The following is a 22,392-nucleotide window of genomic DNA, read 5'->3' as shown; positions in this document are numbered from 1 at the left end:
TTTAGTCACTCACGTTTATCTCATTTCCTGGTATAGCCTTGGCAATACAATGAACGAACAAAATTGTCGGGGTATCATTATGAAAACCGCTCTTTAGTTACCTATACAATCTTCTGGAGGGGAATATTTTTGCCAAATTTTGATAAGGTATGTACTGGGAAACATTAAATGAGTTCTCAATTTACTTCACAATAATATCCCGAATAGCCACCTAATCTTAACGCAAATCAATTTATTTTCTAGAAGAGACTCTATGCCAAACAGCATTATTACTAGCACTCTCAGCTTTACCATTTTTATCCTCCATCGGTTACACATTTAGTAATGACTTGCATTACAACTGCTTAGGGCTGATTAAACATTGTTGTAAGTCCCTATCAAACAATAAAATTACTGCAGATATTTTTAAAATTATATTTTGTTAACTTTCGAAAGCATTTTACTAAAATATGTGATTTATTACATCTTTCGAGAAATGTGATCAAATTGATTAGACATCCACAAGCTAATGGCAGGATGCTAGGGTGTCGGCTATAGCTTCCCACAGCAACGGAAGGTCTTCCTCTGAAATAGTCGGCCTCTGAAGAGCAGCAAACACTTCGGCCGACTGATATTGTAAATCTGCAAGAAGAAAATGGGTAACACAAAGAGGTCCTTGTAGTTATTTGGCATGGCTATGCAAAGGCTGTTTACCTTAAAGATCAAAGTAATACATTGTATCACTCCATGTCTACATTTCTTGGCTGATGAGACTTACTCAAGAGCCAATATGAAGGGAATTGATCTCTGATGGCTACTTATATATTTAACGTACTTTAAATTTGTTTAATATTCTTTTGTCTCGAGGGAGGCCTTATGAATTGTTGATGCTATTCCTGAACATTTGTGTAATATAACAATCAATTTATGCGTACATTCTTCCCTACAATTTTCCATACATGCTTATACCTTTAGTGGCACTTGAATCGGGTTTTATAATCCACAGCAGTGCGTAGAAAACTTTAGATCTTTCTTATTGCAGTCACTAGTCTAGCCCTAATCTGAGATCTTCATTTTACCTCCCATTTTTCCCTATGCCTATCACTGATTTCAATCCACCATCACTATTGAGTATTCTTTGGTAGGTACTTTTCCAATAATAATGCTAACTAATAATACGATAGTGACTATTTGCATCGGTTATATTCACTAACCTTCTCCCCAATATCCTATTCTCTACTATGGCTAATCCAAAATAACTTTCCATTATAAGTTACTCTTTAACAGTCACTCCAGTAATCCCCACTGCTTTTCATCACACATCTATAAATACTTCTGTTACCTATTTCCCTCCTAATGTTCTCTAAATATCCTGTCCTTAATGTTGTAATAACATTCCAAGTCCCTTTTCCAACATTGCACTTCTCTTCTGAATATTCTTTCCCACTGCTGTCACTGCATATGTGCACTGTTTCCACACCAGGAGGCATCACTTCCCACATCAATGGACATGGTACACACCTCAGTGGGCTGAGTCCACCAGATACAAGGATTCATTTGCTATCACCTAGTATTACTGTAATTGGAAAAATAATTGAGGCCAAATGCCTTTCTGAATTGTGATGCCATCAATTTTAACAGCCTATAATCAAATTCCCCGGTGAAGGCATCACTGAAGGGCAGATGGTGGGTCCAGCTCCTACCCTTTGACCTATCTTACAAGGCTGACCAAACCAGGAGCTATAGTTATTGTCCATGCTGGTACATTAGAACATTCAAGCTCTTTGATCACACCACGGTTGTGGTATATGAGAGGGAGTGAGTCAATGATAATCAGAAAACTGTATTGCAAACATTGCCCATTGAACATAATATAAAGATGGCGAAGCATTAAATGAACCATTGAACATACCAAAACATTAAATATCTTACAACTGACAATGAAAAATTAAATAGCCCACCGTCTTCAAAGAGTTCCACCGTAAATGTAGACTTCATCAACTTCATTGTGTGGCAGTATTTGATCTTCCAAATTATTGAAAACAGATTCACTTTTTTAGGACTAACTCCAATCACCATGACACCATCTTCTTCACCATTAATCAAGAAAGACTGAAATGCACAAATTCGAAATGATATTATCTTAGACAATATGATATCCATTCTACAATTATAAATGCATTTCATTGCTAAAACAAACCATGATTTTAAAAAAGGACCATTTTAATGTACATACTTGGTATGCAGTAATATATGGATTACTCAATGCATTACATACTTATTAGAGGGGTGTGTTTGTGTGTGTGTGTATATATATATATATATATATATATATATATATATATATATATATATATATATATATATATATATATATATATATATATATATATATATATATATACATGTATGTATATGTATATATACATATATATATATATATATATACACACACATATATATATATATATACACCAAACCGACCTTTGGGTTGATACGAAATCCCACCAAATGGCGAACAAATATTCATTTATATTGAAACAGATATGAGGAAAAGGGATAGGAACACACAAAGGACGAACACAGGAGAAGTGGGGAAGGCGGATTCAAGCAGATCACAAGTGAAAAAATATTTCCTAGACCGGGATTTGAACTCCGGAACTTTCCACTTGCCGGGCGGAGGCTCTCAACCACTTGAGCTATCCAGGAAATGAAATTTACACTGAGATCTGCGATGCTTTATACAAGCAAGTGCCCCGATTCTTTGGCCAAGAGATGGCATTAGTGAGCTGTTTCACCCACCAAAGGAGAAATAGACAAGAGACACAGAGAAAGGGATAGTAGTAAAGGAATCATACAACATCATAAAGGATAAGGACAGTGCATTTCATGGCATGCATAGCCAGAAGAAGAGATGAGCCACATTGGCCTAATACACATTCAAACACGAAATCCCGCCAAACGGCAAACAAATACTCATTTATATAGAAACAGATATGAGGAAAAGGGATAGGAACACACATAAAGGACAAACACAGGAGAAGTGGGGAATATATATGCACACACATCCAGAGAAGTGAAGGCCTGAAGCTTAAACTATCTTAAATGAGAGTATCCTTTTATGGGTTCTCTATTTATATTTTTGTGTTCTATTTTGCCGTCTAAATGTTATATTGCCATCGTTAGTGCTTCTATATCATCGAGATATATATGTATTCAAACAAAAAAAACGCACCATATGGCCAACATATACTCACTCACACGGAAATAGATATATGAAAAAAGGGATAAGAACACACATGACAGACGGACACAAGAGAGGTGGGGAAGGCAGAATCGAGCAGATCACAAGTGCAAAAATATTTCTTTGACTGGGACTTGAACCATGAATCTCACAACTAACTGGCCCAATGCTCGAACCAATTGAGCCATTTAGGAAACGTAATTTGCACAGTAATCTGTCGGGAGGTTTATGCAACCAAGTGCCCTGCTTCTTTGGCCAGGAGCTGGCGTTAGGGAGCTATTTCACCCGCCCATATATTATAAAATTTAAAATATATATATATATATATATATATATATATACTCAAACCAATATAATTCATAGTCTGAAAACTTTGTCACACACAAGCTGCAATGAATCAATGTAATAGGTAGTAGAATTACTTAACGTAATACATACACTTGATCCTAAGTGTCCTGATTTTCCTCTTTTGAACAATGTCCTAAGAATGGAGCGGCGATTGTTTGCCAAATCAGTGAAATCCACCAGCCCATGCATTAGCATTGTGAAATCTCCTTTGTTACAGCACTCGGAAATCCAATCAGAGAGGGTTTCTGGATCACCCTTTGACATAATGACCTCCGCCTCCATTGCAGAAATTTCACCACACTCATCCCCAGGACCCTGAAGTAGAATAGAGAAACCAGAGCTGTTCCATGGAGCCCTTTTACAAACCCTAGGGCCAGGCCTTAATTAGCTCCAAAATATTCAGGCGTCATTCTGTTAACTCCCAAGGAATTGTGGAAGAACAATTATTATATTCATGCATACAATTAGTATATATTTGTACAGTGACAGTGGTAGGCACAGTATGAATGAAACTGTAGGGTAATTGCCCTAAAGTAATCCCGGCCTATACAGCTTAATTGCCCCCTTGTACCGAGACATTCCATCTCTTCAATGGGCATCTTTGGAGCCTCTCAAGGAAATGCAGGCAGGGGGATCCCTTTTTTCACATCTCATTCCCACTTAATTCAACTTGCTAGATGGAAAATGGACATCAAGGTTATTTCACAGAGATTTTTCAGATAGAAAATCTCCTTGGGAAACTTAAGGTGACATAGAGAAAGGAACTGACCCCGGTTCTTGCCCCACTTGACCCCATCTGCAGGTGTGAATTTCTTACTTCAAGAGTACAAAGTGAGTTCTACCTTCAACTATAAAACCAAGCTTAAGGTTCACTGATTACCTGTACTTGTCAGTCCTCATCTGTATCTTATAGTGCCTTAGGCTACAATTAAATGAAACTGATTGTTCCCTTCCATTTTATAACTCTCCAATATCCCTCAAACACCTAAAGTTCTAAAAGGGTCTGTTCATCATAAAAATTTCTTCAAAAATCAATGACCCATTGGCCGTAATTTAAATGTGCAAAATGTCACTTGAACTAGGATTTTTAGTTTACAGTAAAACCATCGAAGCAAGTCTACACTATTGTATACGAGTCAAGCACTGCCCACATTTTTAGTGAGTCATCATTCCTCTTTCGTTTTCCCTAACATCCTCATCGCCTTGTATTTTTAAATTATTGGATATTAAAAATTCGCACAAATAATATTTCATGTGTAAGAAGATAAAGGGAACCCCAGTGTACAATAAAGACGACCATGTTTAATGAATTTATATTCTCTTGATCAAAATACATTCTTAATCAAATAGGAAAAAATGGAAGAGCATAAAATAAAAAGTTATTTACTACGAGACAACTAGCTGTCACATTTTCTGCATGCATTTTGTAAACATAAAAGTACTAGCATAGCACTTAGGAAAGTAATTAACAATTTTCTGTTTGCCCAGGGCAATAACATTGATGCCGTTGAATTACTCTATGATTTTTCAAAGCATTTCACATTGCCAATCATAAGATTCTCCTGAAGAAGTAACATTTCTTTGGTACAACAGGCATACCATTTTCTTGGTTAGATTGACATTTCACAATGGTAGCCAACTTGTTTATCTTATTTCCAATGGTCATAATATACCCTCTCCTGGGTCAAGGCGTCCCTCTGGCTATCCTTGACCCTATTCTGTTTCTATTGTTATTCAATGATTTCAATATCTATGGTCTTCTTACCACTGATATTAATCTAGCCTTATATGCAGATTATACAATTCCATTAACACCTCATTTAATCTTCTGTTCACTTTTCATCCCCAGCCAGTTATTTAACTGGTGTAAGAATAATGCCAAAAAATTCAAGGTTAATACATCACACCCAATCAACTTCAAACCAATATTAATAACAAAACTAATACTACAGCTTATTAGATCTACTGATTTGCTATAAGTTCTACAATTGCTGTACTGCAGAGAAGTTCATGTTCATCCACGTTGGGGTTCTTAACTCCATGCCTTGAATATCTTTAAAATTCATTAGATTAACGTTGAATGTATATTATCAAACCTCAGATTGTTCCATTGCTCATATATCTTCGTTCACTGCCTGTTCCTTGTTTATGTGTATTTACTGCCTTGCTTTATGCTCAATTAAATGTTCAAGAATTTGCAACATTTGACCTTCATCCACTCATTCTTTGAGCCAGGAAAACTGCTTGTCGTTTGATACATATGGGTCTCCAGTCTTATAATAATGTTTCTAAGGAGCTAAAAAGTCTCTATGAGCACCTCTTTATTCAAATAGAAGGTAAAATACTTCTTGAATTACAAATGTTTTATCTCCATTCTGGAATATGTCTCCTTATATCCATTCCTTTTTACTGTGACAATTGCCAATATTACTACAATATCAAATTGCATTATATTGCTAATTTACTTTTGTACAAATTCTTTATGCGCATTCTACCTGCATGATGTAGATCCTTGTGCAAATAAAATATATTAATATTCATATGACCATTCAAGAAGAGGTTCCTATTTGATCTGTAAAATTTTAAACAAATATTTTCAATGAAAATTATCGATTTGAATAATTGCCGTTTCCCACGTAATTTAGCCCTATTTGATATTTGAAATTCACTTTTGAAAGCAATTGTGGTGCACAGTTCCTCTGATTTACCTCCCGCAGTTTCCTCCACTCCAAGTCATGTAGCTTGAGAGAGGTTAAGTTTATTCGGAGTTATCCAACTAATATAAAATACATACTAAATGAGGCTTAAGTACTACTGATTGAGAGAAATAATTTAACTATTCAATTCATTCAATATCATTTTGAACTAATCATGGTCTTTCACATATTAATTGTATTTTTCCTTCGGGTTTTTGGGATACGACAAGTTTGTTTTCTTCACTCTGATGATTTTACTCTCACGATTAATTCATAACGCATTGTTAAATAATGCCCACGGCGGTTTTGACGTACTACGCTGCAAATCATTCTCTAATTGAGCAATTCACTCCCATGTTCTTCCATCCATGGATAGCACAAAAATTTTATTAAAGACACGTATATTTCATGATAAGATTATCAGAATGAGCCAAAACGGAGTTCTGTGATCTCGATGTATTTGGAATTGGGTGTTGTTGTTCTTGCTATACACGACTTAAATTTCCAATATTACTTTCAAACAGTCATTATAACTGTTAATACGCACCTAAACATTAGGTACGACATCGTAAATTCCGGCTCTTTTACGAATCTGGGGAGAACCTTTTACGAAAATTCTCGACACGCAATCCTCTTATGTAGGTACCTGAAATCATATGGCATATAGACTCGAGTATTACCTGAACAGTTTCGACAAACTTCACAATGAATTTCAACGCAGCTGTATAACCTTCTATAAGGCTATCATAAAGATATAATCTACCAGGATTATATTGTAATCTTCTGGAAACTCCTTCAAGTTTAAAACCACTGCATTTCGCTGTTACTTCCAGAAGTTTAGAAAAATCAGGTGGCCGGGATTTCTCTGGTAAAATTTCGTCGCCCTTTTTTGGTGCTAATGGCCTACAAACAAAAGAGAAAAGAAAAAACACTTTGATATTTGTAAATAGGAACTAGCTGTATATTATTTCCCAAAAAATGCGTGTCATTCAACAGTACTCACGCAACAGAAAAGAAGTCATCATGAAACTTATTGCCATTATTGGCCAATCTATCTTCCAATGCTGCTATTTTAGCTGTCAATTTTTCTATTTTATTGGTAACATAAACCCTACGTTTTTCTATTTCCTTAGTGCTTTTTTCCATTGCTAGATAAAACACTGGTACATTTGTGACGAATGTTCAATTACACACAGTGAAAATAACATTCAACGCATCTTCACAATACTAATCGCAGATACAAAATTCACACCACCACCCACACTTCCCGCGCATGGGAAAGGCATAATTGCAACGTTGTCATTATATGCATTCAAAGTCAATGTTGTGGTTCTGACTTCGTACTTCAGTTGTTTTACACAACCCCGGTGGTGTTTTGCAGAAATTATCGATGGAATCAATTGGAAAATAAGAGCTTATGTTACATCAAAAGGAATACATTTACAGCTGAAAATCGACCGAATTGAATTACTGACGCCATGAGGAGCCGATGGATGTTCATCATTAGATCGCATAACCAGGTGCATTATGGGATCTCGTTTTGATTTTCATATCTGTATGAACGGGCAACGTCGGAAGAGTGTTAAACCTTTAAAAATTACGAAAAATGACGTCACGAACGTAAATTAGAGTAAGGTCTCGAGAGAGTTTTATTTTGAGCGTACCACAATATTCATTTTCCTAATAATCATAGAAAATGTTTCATCTTTGAGAATTTTTAAGGACATATGTGACAGTTTATTGTTTTATAATTAATTCTACAATCGAAAGCTGTATAAGTCGGTACTGTTGGTATTTGTAAGAGACGATCGTAAATCACACAAGGTAAATATGTAAATAGTTTCTAATAATTGTGCATGATTGCTTTTGTTGGTATGTACACAACAAATGTTTTCTTTAGTTCGTTGTTCCTCCCTTTAATATTTTGGAGCATTCTTTCCCAACGGCCTTTAGTTAATTCTTTAATTTTTTCTGTGACTGTTTGTAGACCTTTGTAGACAATAATGTCGCACATTATGGTAGGATGCGTACTCCATTTCGGGTTTGAGAGATGATAAATAAAGCAAAGTGAATTTTCGTCCTGGCTACTCCATTGTATATGTGCTCTTAGCCTCGATTTTACATTCTATTTTAAACTGGCATACGGAAATAAAAACTAAATTGAAAACAGTGGATCTTCGTGTTGACCTGAATTAACATTACCCAAGTATCATTTACATTCGTTCTAAACGAAGTACTATTGGAACAAGAAGTATTCCGATGGTTGAAGTATTATTATCTATCCGACTTGATAACATGCTTTTTAACTTAATCATTAACCATCGCTAGTTTAATATTTGAGTGGGATTAGTATAGAAAGGTAAGTCGTTAAGATATTCGGTAGGCCGTCAACATATTTTCTTTAAAGTTAAATTAATGCGTTCTCCGTGGCAAATTACGTTTTCCATTAATTTTATTCACCTAAGTAAACATGGAATAATTTTTAAGGAAGCGATGAACATTGGTCCAATCGTGTCCACTTTCTTAAAAGTAACTTGGGTATTATCTATTCTAAGTATGCGGCCATATGGGATGTAACTTTTGTGTTCTATTGATTATGTGCATGAATAATTTTTTGAGCCGTATGTATTCATTTGAGATTGTTTCTTATCAGAACTGCATGAGATCTGGTTAAAATTTTGTTTGTCTTTTTCGTCTTGAATTGAAATATATTGTCGTTTTTTATGAGAGGAAAGCAAAATCGCTACAAGTAAACATAAGGGTCATATTTAGCTCGATTAAAATAAATCGTTAACATTTTAATTGCAGTATTATATCGCAATATTTATGATTTTGTCACGGACACTACAGTGACAAGTTGACCTGCTTGGTGATGATGATTTTACGCAGAAGCCAACTACCCTAAACCCCCTCGAAGATCTTTGGAATCGTCCCTGCTAGTTTTCGTCTTATGCGCAGGTGCCATCGCATTTTTTTATACCTCCGTGATAATTTTGGCATAATCATGCTGTATATTCTTCTTTAGGTCGTCATTGTTGTGCGATTGTGAGTAATAAATTTCAAATTATTATATAATCGAGTAAACCCATGATTCAGGTTCTTGTTCATTGCATTCCTGAGAATGGCAGAATGGAGTTAGTCATACAGTGATATTAATCCATTACTGCAGAATTTACATCGTCTCGTCGTAGAACTAGTTGAGTTATTATTGACCCTTTCGTGCTTAGAAAGGCGTCTATTATGCAGAGCAATTAATGGCACTATTTATATTTGACGTTTTTAGAACTTACACGAAACCGCTCGATTTCAAGCGGTCAATGATGTTTATTTTTGGACATTTCAGCGTTGAGGCTTACTTAGTACTTACTTGTCCTATGATTCTTTTCAAATATTTCGTAATGATTTATGAAGTGCTGTATACTTCAGTTGTATTCAACTGAATGTTAGGTTGGGTTGCGTGAATGTATATTTGGACTTATCAGATGTTCATATAATCCGCTTAAATGGCGATAAATCTAAATTGAGTGCTTGAGGATTTATTTACTTTGTTAGAACAACCGTTCGAATGTATTTACATTTGAAATTAAGAACAACGATTTTAATGTTTTTGCTGAGGGGTGTGATTTGTTTGCAAGAAGGGTTATTAATTATGAATGTTCTTCGTAGCAGTGAGTAAAACCGTTTGATTTCAAAATATTGTTTTCATTTGCTTGAATGTCGCTGTCAACTTACTATTTAAATTTGGGTCATGATTGTCGGTCGCTATTCATTATTTGGTTTTGTATTAACACGTCCATTGCATTGGCAATTTTAATGTTCGTGAATATTGTATGCCGGGCTTATATTCAGCCATTTTCATACGATTTTTCTTACAGGTTTTGTTGTTTAGCGACGGCAATATGTTGAATGCATATTGTAAATTTTAAAGGACGCAAATGGAATTATTTCCTGAGGGAGAATTGTTGGACATTGAAAACGTGGAACTAGTTATCAGTGACAATGAAGCCGTAAGTATTTGTTTGTCATCTGTAATGCTCCTTGGCGGTAAATATTTTATTACATAAAGTGTGACCAATTTTTCCTCCATGGTCTTTTATCTAATGAGGTAAATAGCATGATCCTACATTTTGTTGAAGAGAATACTACTCTCCAATTGTTTAAATGCCCAACACATTCATGAGATACTGTTTTATCAAGAAATGGCTGACAAGCTCAGCAGTTGCTTGGCATTCTCCTCATTATACTTAAGGCAATACCTGACCAGACCAAGGGGAGGATGTACCCGCAAATTTACCCCTTGAGTCATCTTATAGCATAAAAGTTAAATGAAGTGTCTGGGATTTTGTATGAATGAAATAACTGGAGCCACGTAATGGTTGAAGATAGCTCTTAGCTGAACTTAAAATTAGAGTGATGAATAAGTATGTTTCTAATAATTTTATTTTTTGGGCATGGGAGTAATGGAATCATTTTCACCATTCTAAATTTTTGAAACTTTTATAACTTATGTTGGGAAAAAGTAGCTCTCAATCGAAATCATTATTCCTCTGTTAATTTGCATACCTGCCGTCTCATATCTCTCTGCACATAAGTGATCAAATTTGAATGACTTATGGTTGTTTTGATTCTCAATTTTTAGTGAATTTGTTGAGATTTCTGTAGTAAACAATGGGGATTCTTTATAAGTTTATTCATGGAGTATTTGGAAGTTCAGGGATATCCTTTTCCGATTTTGGGTAAGTGGAATAATGAAAAATATTAAGAATGGACTCCAAAATCTGATGCTTTAAAGAAATACTGAGAAAAAACTGGTGTGACCTACTTAAAACAGAATGACAGGGGTTTTAGAATTTCCCTTTCAGTTTACTGTTGACGCTCTATTTTAGTTATCTTTCAATGCATACTTGATGTTGAACAATGGTGTAGACTCAGCATTTTAGTTTTTTTTTTTTTAATATTAGACATGCCCTATGCTGGTGTTCCTACCCTAATGTAATTTAATGTTTTACCAATGAAATAACTGTTGCATGAAATGTATATTCATGGATCATGGAAAAAATTGAGCAGTTGCTTAATGTACATCAATGTTTAATTACTATCTTGTGATGAGAGAAACGGGATGTTTGCACTGTTGTGGTACTCCTAATGCTCCAAAATAATTTCATATTATTATACATTACTTCTCAGAATTGTCAAGGCTATAACACAATCCAATTTAGCGCAATGTGTAAAATATAATGATTTATGTACATCAACTCACCATTAATTCTCCTGTTGCTAAGATATTGTGCAAAATCGATTCATAAAATCATATGATAGGCTTTTATGAAATGGACTCATACTGTTACAGCCCAGGAGTGCTGCTGTCTTATCAGTGACTCTTAAATACACTCCCATTCAATGTTCATTGTGTGTATATCGAAGAAAGGATGGCAAAAAGTTTTTTGATGTAGCTCTGCAAGCCAGTAACCTTGTAAGATGAGCCACCCCTTTCTCACATTGCATGAGATACTGAATTATGTGAGAGATATGGGTGCATCATCTATCCTCATAATCTCAGTTAGACAGCCTTTGCTCTGCTGTCATTTTGCCGGGTAATAATGATGCTTAGTTGCCCAGAAATCATTATTAGTAGTAAGGTACTCCATTCAATATTGAAATAAATAAAAACAATCGGCTTTTAATTTACCTTCAGTTGCTGAAGTACTGATGCCAGTTTTCAGCTGTTTAAAAGGGGGTTTATAATGCAAATTTAGGATCATGATCAGATGACCAGTAGCGTTATATTTCCTACCTCAGTGAAATATATGCTGCCATCATAATTATGAAACATGGAATTTTGTGTAATAACCAATTTTCTTTGGATGCCTTAATCATAGCTGGCAATTACTTGGAACAAGTTAATTTTGCAGCCTGATAACCTGGAGGTTTATTTATTCATTTAAGGACTTTTTATTTGGTTGAGATAGACACATTATAATCTCTTCTTCCACATAGACCTAATGACATTACGTTTAAGATAATAACAATTACCCTAGCCCTAAGTGAAGGAAAACCCACATATGCGTGAATCAAACCCATAACCTCTGGGTTGGCAAGCATGGATCTCACCCGATAACTACCAGGGCCAGCTAATTCGAAAAAAAGACCCAAAGCAAGACCAGCAGAAGACCAATTTTGCAGACTATCTCTTTTCACCCTGGCTGCTGGGATTAGAAGAGCAGATTTTCACCTAGGCAGGTTTTTTTTCAATTTGACTACTAGTTAATGAGACATCAAGGTGACTTGATTCTGCAATGTAACCTTGGCTATGTCTATGCTCAAACCTGAGATCACTGCCAATTAATTGTGTAGGATAACTGGTTCATTTTAGATGGTTTCATTAATCTTTGAAGAAAATTAAAATATTTTTCAGGTCTGACTGTATTTTATTTTAAAACATAATTCACATACAGCAGTAGTGCCATTTTACAGTGAAAAATATAACAAACATGAAAGGGGACAAAAGACAATAACAAAGAGAACCAAGCATGGACCGGGGAAAATTTTAATTTACTGAAAGGTGGGATAAAGCTATTTGTCAGTGTTGCATAAAGAATGGAGTTCATAATGGACAATTGATTATTTTCACTTTTAGTGTATTCCATGGCAAAAAGCTGTGTGTAGCTCATTATTTTGTTCAATTGACACACTGATGCAAGTGGAAAATTTTACTTAGCGATTAAAAATATTTTGTGTGTGCTATGTACACGTGATGGAATCTATTTGGCAATCAAGTGTCATTCCAAGTGAAATAAATGTTGTCATGCTAATTACATAGTCATATGTACTGGGGTTTGAAATAACACTTTTTAATGCCACTTGGCTGGCATAGTATATATTTTCTCAATATCTAGTGTACTTTCCATCCAGAGATGGTATTAATTAATGCAGTACTGAACCTGAAGGTAGATTTAATGGGAGGAATAGGGCTCATCTGTTACTTAACTCATATGGCTTGTGAATCGTGTAAATTTAGATTCTGTGGGGAGGAGTTAAAATGCACCCATCTTGTTCTAGTTCCCAAAAGACAACTTTCATAGTTGTTGGTATCTGAGGGTGTCCAGAGGCATAGCTTCGATTTTAGACATGACTCCGCCATTCAGCAGTAGCCAAACACCTTACACTCTTTGATAAAGATGCACAACACACAACTTGTGGTCTTTCAGTAAATTGTTCAACAGATATTTGGACACAATACTCCCAAAAGAAGGGACTGCATTAGGAAATTGCATTTTAGAAAGAAAGGGCTTCACGCATTTGAATTATATTGTTACATTAGTGGATACATTCTGTTACTCAAATTGAGCTGCAAAATTGCTAAAACTATTGGAAATTTGTGAAATTTCTGATCCCATTTTTTTTAAACACAATCTATGCGAGAGACAAAAATTATTGGCAGGCTTAATGTGGCACCTGGCTTGTGAAGGTTATCATGCGCTCCTTAAAAATGTCTTATCTATTCTAAACAAACAATTCAAGATAAATCATCCAGGGATTTATTTTTCTGACCGTTCTTGGAAAGATTCCTCCTGGTAGTGATTCAGATCATTTTAATTATAATTTAACTCCTCTGCTTAGAATAAAATTTCCCATTCCTTGTTTTCTCCCCAATTGTCTCTCAATTAGCTTATAATGTCAACGTTGTCTATGATTGTTTTGTTAAATTTCCATTAGCAATCAGTGTCAGGATTTTAAACTCACATTTTTACCATGATTTGCATCTATAGTAAGTCAATATATATTTTCATAGCTGTCATTATTAATTTTTTTCATTTAAACATGAGCACCCAGTGATGCTAGAAACCTATATTATTATACATCAGGGCAAATACTGATGTACTGGCAATACATGAGCAATCAGCGCCAATTGCCATTTTTTTGAGGGATATTGGAAATGAATGGTATGAATGGAAGGTGATAAATAGAAAGAAATTCTAATTAGGGTGTGAAGCAGTTCAACTTCAATGCTTAGTAAACCATATTAATGGTATTAATATCAAATATCAAGGATATCTAATATCAAAAATTGCAGTCCCATGGTGTTGAGGGTGTAGAGGGTTTACATTTGTCAGGATAAAGAAGGTAAGGGACGAGGTAAGTTAGAATGACTGAGGAACACTAGCACAACAGCGTATATTGAGGGAAAAGTTCAATGTTTGAAGGGGCAAGAGTTTAATGCCTACTAACACTAGTTTTAAACTTCGATCACAGGCAGAAGTGCTACTATAAATAGCTTAAGAGGATTTGCAGGTGGTATCACTGCAATTACATAAAGATTTAGTACACTTATAGAAACCGTGTCATGAAACCACTGCTGATGATCCAGTTTACGATTGTATTTTGTGAATGAAATATTACTAAAATCTCAAGTGAAGTAAAAGAGACCTGTTTGATAGCAATGTGTGGAAGCTTTCAATTGGATACAAGGGAAGGAATAAAAGGAATCAATTGATAGAATTTTAATTGACGTTAAGGAAATGGGACACTAAAGGGAGGGGTGAGAACACCATAAACAAGGACTAATAAGAGCTGCATAGGAAACAGTTTGAAAATATGTTCAGAAGGAATTAGGAATGAACAGGTTAGAGCCTCAATGATTATAAAGATCTAAGAGAAAAGGAAGAATGTGAACAATGGAGTTATAAAGACGGTAAACGGGAGATCTCTAAGGGGAGGTAATTATGATGACCAAGAGGAGTGTGATAATATTTAAAAATGGAAAAAATAGATGTTATACAGAGGAAAGCAAAATAATTGTCGGGAAGTAGAAAAGGGGATGATGATTCCCTCTAAAAATAATAAATGGAGCCAATGAAAAAAGAAATTCTGAAAGCATGTAAATAGTGTGTGGAAGTACTTAGTAATAAAGAGGTTTTAAAAACAACACCATAATCAACTCAAAGATTGGTTTGATAGGTTAGGGCAGAACTTATCCAATAGTAAGCCCTATACAGTGGTAAAATTCATGCATCAGTTCTGTGAATCATTCAAGAACTTAGGAAAATGTAAAAGTAATAGTTATTTGGGCTATATGATAGCTTTTATGAGGAAGAAGGATGTCCTGAAGGCTTCTTTAGGTTCATTTTATCCATTATAGAACAAGAATGAAAACAGAAGAGTGTGGCCAGTAGATATATTTAATTTGAGTTTACTTTGACATGTGGTATGAGTATTACCAAGAATCCTAAACATAAGATTGGGAAAAACAGCAACTAAAGAGGTAATTTAGGGTTTGGCGAGGGGAGGATGATGTAGTATTAGTGGTAGTATTAATTTAATGGGATATAGATCTTAGGACATCCTGGTATAAATGTTGAGGAGACTTATGGAACACTAAAATATAGATATTTAATATGAATGGAGGGATAAATAGGTTATGGGTCATGACTCATCTGTAACTCAGGCTGTTCAGGTAGGGGTAAAAGATCCAAGAATTGGAATGAGCTGCGGAGTAAGACAGGGATTTGATTTGTGGCATGGAAACCAAGGGAATGATAAGAATTACAGAAAGTGTGAAACTTATAATCAGATTTGCAGATCAGACTTCAGTTTGCCAATGAGTCAAAAGATTGCAATCATTGTTGAGCGCATTACATGTGCTTAACAGGGCAATGTATCAAATAGTTTTTATATGGATTCTTTTTTTGTGTAATTTTTCTCTGAATTCATGACAATATTTAATTATCCAGGTACTAAAATTTGATAAAAATTTCAGTTGAGCGACATTTTTTTTCAATGTAACATAAAAGAATGACATTAAATGTTAGTGTATGGAATACCAATTGCCAAAGGAATTCTCCTTAGCTATTTACTGATTTCAAAATTATGTTGAAGTTTAACACTAGAACAAATAAGAGAAATCCTTCTCCCATATGCCTGAAAGCCAAAAGGGATGGACTCACACATGGCTTGACTTTGGTAAGCTCGGTCTTTCTTACACTTACATTGAGCTTACATCATCTCTCCAAGTAGTGTATTACCAAGAAATTTCACTGGTATCTGCAGGAGGTAAGATTGAAGTAGGCAAAGAGCCCAATTTCATGTAAACATGACAGCCCTGGCTTTTGATTCCCCGTGGTGAAAACTTCTCTTCTCTTCCTGAAAGTGTACATTTACAGCCAGTTCGAGAGCATACAAAAGAGCCGCACCCAATGCCATTTGGAAAGCAGTAGAGAAAAAATTGGGTGTGGAATCTGTGAATTGATTGCAAACATAAAATACTTTTGAGAAAACAAATTTCCACTTCTCCACAAGTTTATTGGTGGCATACTATGCATTTCGGTTCACAGAACTATCTTCAGGTATAAGACCAAAGACAGGTCTTATATGTGATGATGGTTCTGTTAAGTGAAATGCAGAATGCGTTACTAATAAACTTGTGGAAAAGTGCAAATTCGTTTTTTTCATAATGACGAATATCCACTATATTTCACCTGAGTCCATAGAAGATAATACTTAGTTTTTTGCCATGAAAGTTACCGCAGCATTTGATGAAAAATATTCTAAATATCTAAGTTAATTGGATTCAGTATTTTCACAATTTATAATTGCCTTCTTGCAGGACAACAGAAGCTAAGTGTCATTTTTTCAAATCCTTAATGCTCATAACCTGAATAGAACGTATAGAATTTTTTTTACATGTTATCAGATGGAAGAAATTTTGATTATATGTCACATCCAGGACTCATGACATTGGTGGCCTTTGTGGATAATTGCCATAATCTCTAATAGTATGTGAACATTTTATTTATTTATTTAGCATTAATCCGACCGCAGCTTTTTTTGGTTTGTGCATTGGGCTATTAACAATTCTTTGCAATCGGTACCACATATTTATTTTTAAATCATCACCAATGTCAAGCCCAATGCTGAAGGAGAAACAAAAAGAGAAAAAGAAAAATTGGATGTTTTTGGGTCTTTCTCCTTTGGCAGGCAACATTCCAGATTCCACGTCTCTAGAGCAATAGGCATTTAAGGCTTTTTCTGTATATGAATTAGTCATTTCACTTTTTACTAAATAATTGTAGAGTGAGTATGGGAAGGTAAACATTTTAATAGTTTCGGTGGAAGATTGAGCCACATTATTTATATTGGCTCGTATTGAATTGAATGTCAAAGCTTCATATGGCCTTGTACATTCTCACTGTTGGTAATTGATGTGAAATTTTGAATGTTGAAATCTTAGGGTGTCGACTGGCTTTTTTTTGTTAAATGTAGATGCTTAAAATACTGAAATTTAGTTTAAACATAAGTGCTTTGTTTATTTTAATTCAGCCCATAGATATATTGGTTACTCACTCAAATCATTTAGGGGGATGAAGATGGTGCGGGGGCTAACGTACTGGCTTCCCACCCTGGGGGCCCGGGTTCAAATCCCGGCGGTGTTGAATATTTTTCAGAGATATCTCGATCCCAACTTGAGGTGCTTTGTGGAGGGCACTTTGAGTGAGTACGCCGTCCGTCGGATGGGACGTTAAGCTGCGGACCCCTTGGCGCCTTTCGTTAAGAGTAGGCTAATGCCGACGCCAGGTTTTATCTCCACCCTTCATCCTTTCCTGTCCATCCCCTATGGCGCAAAACTGTCGGTCGCCTCCCCTAAATACTACTACTTCAAATCATTCAGTTGTTCTTTTACAGAAAATTAAGGGCAATTTTGTTGAATTTTATAATATATGTATCAAGAAGATTTTTTTAAATGGATTTTAAAAAAAGGATAATTGTCCTGGAGCTTTTTATCCAAAATATTTCATTATTTGTTATCTTTATTCATTTGCTGTGTGCATTCATCTCCACCGAGTTAATTCTTCATTTTGTAGTGTTTGGCCGACTTAGTTGTGGAGCAGGAGACGAATGACTTGTCAGTAGTTGTCCAGAGAGAGATAGACGAAATAGAACGGCATGGTTCTGTTGGAGGCAACCCACCGCCCAAGTCCATGGAGGAGAGCTCCTCTGACCAGCACAACTTGATGCAGCTCCCCGTGGTTGTACCAGCATCCATAGGAGGCATAAAGCCAACTTCCAACGGAGGCACTGCCAATAACAACTTGGACACACTTTGTGGAGATGATGCTATGCCTGACAGGCATCCAAAGGAAATGGAGCTGAAAAATCATTGTGCTCTGAATGACTCCATAATTTCAGAGGAGCTTGTTGGAGGTAGGCGATAGTTTGGTTGACCTACTTCCTTTTCTCTCCCAACCATTTATATTCATTGATGTCTCCTAATTTTGTTTGCATGTATACTAATCATCTAATTTTTAACATAGAAATTTAATTTTATTTCTCTCCATTCCAAGGTGGTTTCAAATGGATGGTTTTTCTAATTATCTAATATGTAATTCCTAATACCTACCTAATATGTATTTTTTTCTAATTGCCTATATTGTTAGTGTCTCTAATGTATGAATAAGGGATAGGTGGCCGAAGGGATTATAAAGCTCACCCCAATTAAGTCGTTAAATAAATAAATATGATTTTTCTATTTAGAATCTCTTGAATGAGTTTAATGTAGTGACATGCCCTCCTCAAGTAATTTTTCCTGTGTGTGATAATTTTGGAAGAAGAAAGGGTACTGAACAGTACCTTGAGCAAACTTTTCATTGTTTTAAAAATTGTGCTTCATGCCAAGGTCCTTTTCTTCATTCCTTGTGTCTTAATTTCTCATTTTGTAGTTGCATTGATTAACTGTGATGCAATAATGTTATATGCTGCAATGTTAGAGAATAAGTATAAATATTTGAAAATTAATATCACACAGAATATATCAGGACTCCAGCTTTCTGTGCTTTTAGTTATGATTAATTTTTTTTGGAAATTTGGCTCCCTAACTTCTTTTAAATGTTTAAATTTTCTGGTGTAGAGCAGGGAAATTGTTAATGGGAAAACATATTGTTATGTGTAATTTACTGTTGTTCGCACGTTCGCCGCTTATTGATGTGTGTGCATTATATGAAAAAACTTACGTATTTCTTCTATGACTAGTTACCTAGTTTTCTGCGCATGTCCATGAAGAAACAAATCGTGTGCTGCTGATGGATTCCTAATGCATCGAAGGTGTCTTTCTTTGAATTGGTAAAACACCACAGAATTTATACTGCATTTAAAAATAATGTATCGAGTTTCAAAAAGCATTTAATTACTTTTATGATTGTAATTATAACAAAAAAATTGAGGTGCTGTGAAGAGAGAATAGTGCAGATAATTCACATATGGATAATCGAGTGTTAAGTGTATTACCCTTCATGTTTTGCTGTATTCATAATAAACCTATTCTTCACTAATTTTTCCTGAATTAGGTGGAATGAAGTTGCACTCAGCTATGTCACTTGCTCTTCTAATTAATACTTTCAGAGCGTTGCATAAGAGAAGATGTATCAAAGGCCAACTTTCCCTCAAATGATGGAGCGAAACATTTTCTTACAAAAGATCATTGTGACCCCGAAGTAGATGATAGGGGACAACCAAAAAACACAAACTCTTCTGGCAATCACTCTGTACAACTTAGACGTTCTAAGAGAAACGCAATGCGTAACAGTTCAGCACAGGAAAACAAGCAAGTTTCATCCAGTGCACTCAATGGGGGCCATTGTAAGTGGTGCTCACTGTGCCATTTGTCTTGGTTATCTCTTTTGTCTGTTGTTTCTCATTGTTTGATGTCATATCTATTCCTAAAATTCCTTCTTTTTCCCTCTAAAGCTTACAATGAGAGCAATTGGAGCAAAGGTAAAAATGAGTTTCATGCTATTAATTACATATTTGTTTAGTTATTATTAATTTTTTTAGTGGTTCATCATGTGGCGTGATAATGTCAATTACTTACATAGTCCCTATGCATAAGAAATGAGGCTATTCATTGGAAGCCTGCACTGAAAACAATATACCTCAATTGTAATGATAGAAGTTTTTTGTAAAACTCTTAGAAAATTTTCATGTATCCGACTTGTTGAATTAACGAAATCCTTTATTTTTATTAATATTAGTTTTTAATGGAAAGTCAAAAAAGTATTAATTTTGCAATGTCTTGTTCAATTTGATTTCGAAGAGGAAGATTTTGATGTTGCCTCTTATTTGTTTTTTTTTAAAATAAATAATAAACTGGACTTGCTAAACTTAGCTCTTTTGAAGATGCATCCTAAAGCTAAATGGAATTCTCACATGAAGTTATTTAATACTGACATGAAGGACAAATGCTGGTTTTTTTCTTGGGGATTCTCTAAAATTTTTTTATCATGCAATTTGGTCACACCGCATAGCAATATGATGATGAATCTGAGCATATGAGCATAGTCACTAGTTCAAGTATTAGCCAAAAGATTGGCACTTAATTTGATGGTTAAACCCATGAAAATAATATAATCTGATGATATTCAATCATTTGTCACATAATTTCAATTGCTTTTTGGTGCCATTTTCACAGATTACGAAATCAAAACTTTGTTGTAAATTTATCCTGTGGGTAACTTGTGGGTCTAATGTTTTCAGATTATTCTGGTCTAAAATTAATTGGTGCTTGTGAAAATGTATGTTCAGAGATGCATTTCCCTTGCAAATAGGCTTGCGATTACCAATAGTGAGGTGGAAGCAGCACAGAATAAGTGGGTAAGGTGCATTTAGTTTAGTTTGTGTATTTTAAATTGTGGCAACCCTTGGAGTCACGTTTGTCTCAGGCCCTATGTTCTAAGGTCCAATATCCAGAAAATCCAAAAATAGCCCATCCTGATGATATGAGTACCCAGTCTTACTCCGTACATCCTTTCTGTGCGTTCGTCCGTATGTGACTCAATGTTGACAATTTGTGGGGAAGGGAGAAGGGTTGCTGGGGATAGGATGACATGACATTTGAAAAATCTGATTTTCGTATGTATTTGTGCTCTGCAATATAAAATTTCCTCATGCTTTAAAAGCGTTCATTGTTTTTATATAATTTTGTCGTGTTCTCTTGCTGTGGGTGTAGTTAATGGCTCCCTGGTGAATGATTTCCTCAATTACAAGAGGCTCATTATTACTAGTGGAGAGTTGGAGTGGCGAATGTTATACTCAGTTCTATAGGTAATCTGAACAGTATTAGCAATTGCTTTTTTAGAAGAATTCATTCGGAGACTAATGCCTATATCTGTGTAAGTTAATGGTCAACGAGTCATAAATTACCCAAATATTCTCTCCTTGGTCATTATTTATTGAAAATAGGGTCAATTGTTACATTCTGGCTGATAAATTGTGTCAACGGGAGATTCTACAAGGAATGGTTTCCTGGTGTAGACTCATGTTGAGGAGTTATCTGTCATTTTCATATTAATAGGATTATCCTTAAGGAATTTGTTCCTTCAAGACAGACTGTTATGACAAGGTGTTTAAAATTTTCTGTATTGGTTAAGGAAAGGTTGTGTGTAAACAGTCAAGCAAATGATGTACAAATAAGAAATAGCTTCGAAAATGCTCCCATGCATTCTGCACTTAACTTTCCACAGTGTTTGATCTTAGGCACACTTGTTATTACATGGAGCAAAGATTTTAGACATCTTCCAGGGAATCCATTAGGAATCGCAAGATGTTCTAAACCTGTTGACATCGTCTGACCATGATTGGCATTTTAGCACTAATCTAAGGACACTAGCATGTATTTTATAATTTTGTGACAATATTTGAAACGAGTGAAATTTATTCATCTAATTTGTTAATGGTTTCACTCGTTACGTAACAATCCTCCCTCAGAATTTCTCTCAATTGGATTTTGCACCATTCCAAACATGAAGATGTGCAGTAGTTCTGATTCCCGCCTTTACTCTCACACAGATTGTGATGATTGTGACTTTTCCTTTGGAAAAGAGTGCCCTAACCACAAGATCCAAAGCATCTCTGACAAGCCAGTTCCTTCAAGAGCTTGGGCAACACTTCCTGCTGCTTATTTGATGATCACCAAGGCATCAGCTAACACAGGAACTGGAAAAGGTAATTGGGTGAAATATTTGTTGACCATATTCAATAATTTGCATGTTTTTTTTAACCTAGGATTGAACTACCTCAATTTTTTTTAAGCTCTTTTAATTGTCTTGGGAGTTTGAATTGTTTTTTTTATTCAAGATA

The 22,392-nt window shown here is 35.2% G+C and overlaps 2 protein-coding genes across 4 annotated transcripts in view; one reads left to right on the top strand and one right to left on the bottom strand.

The window, feature by feature from the left end:
- Window positions 1-401: 401 nt before the first annotated feature.
- Window positions 402-7,574, bottom strand: LOC139691349 (uncharacterized). The gene is made up of 5 exons (XM_071589126.1): window positions 7,271-7,574; window positions 6,948-7,170; window positions 3,662-3,886; window positions 1,941-2,091; window positions 402-621 (listed from the first exon to the last, which is right to left on the bottom strand). The coding sequence occupies exons 1-5, from the start codon at window positions 7,411-7,413 to the stop codon at window positions 506-508; spliced, it is 858 nt and encodes a 285-aa protein (XP_071445227.1). The 5' UTR covers window positions 7,414-7,574; the 3' UTR covers window positions 402-505.
- A 1,659-nt stretch (window positions 7,575-9,233) lies between these two features.
- Window positions 9,234-22,392, top strand: part of LOC139691378 (PR domain zinc finger protein 10-like) — a 51,520-nt gene continuing 38,361 nt past the window's right edge. Inside the window, exons 1-6 of one of the 3 annotated variants that reach the window (XM_071589175.1) lie at window positions 9,234-9,312; window positions 10,143-10,274; window positions 18,126-18,465; window positions 19,660-19,896; window positions 20,005-20,031; window positions 22,102-22,257. In XM_071589175.1, coding sequence (XP_071445276.1) covers window positions 10,203-10,274; window positions 18,126-18,465; window positions 19,660-19,896; window positions 20,005-20,031; window positions 22,102-22,257 — 832 coding nt within the window. In that variant the 5' untranslated portion in view covers window positions 9,234-9,312; window positions 10,143-10,202. The remainder of the gene's footprint in view (window positions 9,313-10,142; window positions 10,275-18,125; window positions 18,466-19,659; window positions 19,897-20,004; window positions 20,032-22,101; window positions 22,258-22,392) is intronic. The other 2 variants (XM_071589176.1, XM_071589177.1) reach the window with 2 other exon arrangements.

Source organism: Hetaerina americana, unplaced genomic scaffold (genome assembly GCF_022747635.1).
Source record: "Hetaerina americana unplaced genomic scaffold, ioHetAmer1.1.p SCAF_33, whole genome shotgun sequence".
NCBI lineage: Eukaryota > Metazoa > Arthropoda > Insecta > Odonata > Calopterygidae > Hetaerina > Hetaerina americana.
The sequence above is the reverse complement of the archived record's forward strand: the minus strand, read 5'-3'. Positions and strand labels throughout refer to the sequence as shown.

Bases quoted from the DNA above. Each gene is read 5' to 3' on its own strand.
- LOC139691349 (XM_071589126.1), bottom strand. From the start codon at position 7,413: ATGGAAAAAAGCACTAAGGAAATAGAAAAACGTAGGGTTTATGTTACC. The intron at 7,171-7,270 runs GTGAGTACTGTT...TTTTGTTTGTAG, and splicing joins GATGACTTCTTTTCTGTTGC to GCCATTAGCACCAAAAAAGG. The intron at 622-1,940 runs GTGGGCTATTTA...TTCTTCTTGCAG, and splicing joins GGTGGAACTCTTTGAAGACG to ATTTACAATATCAGTCGGCC.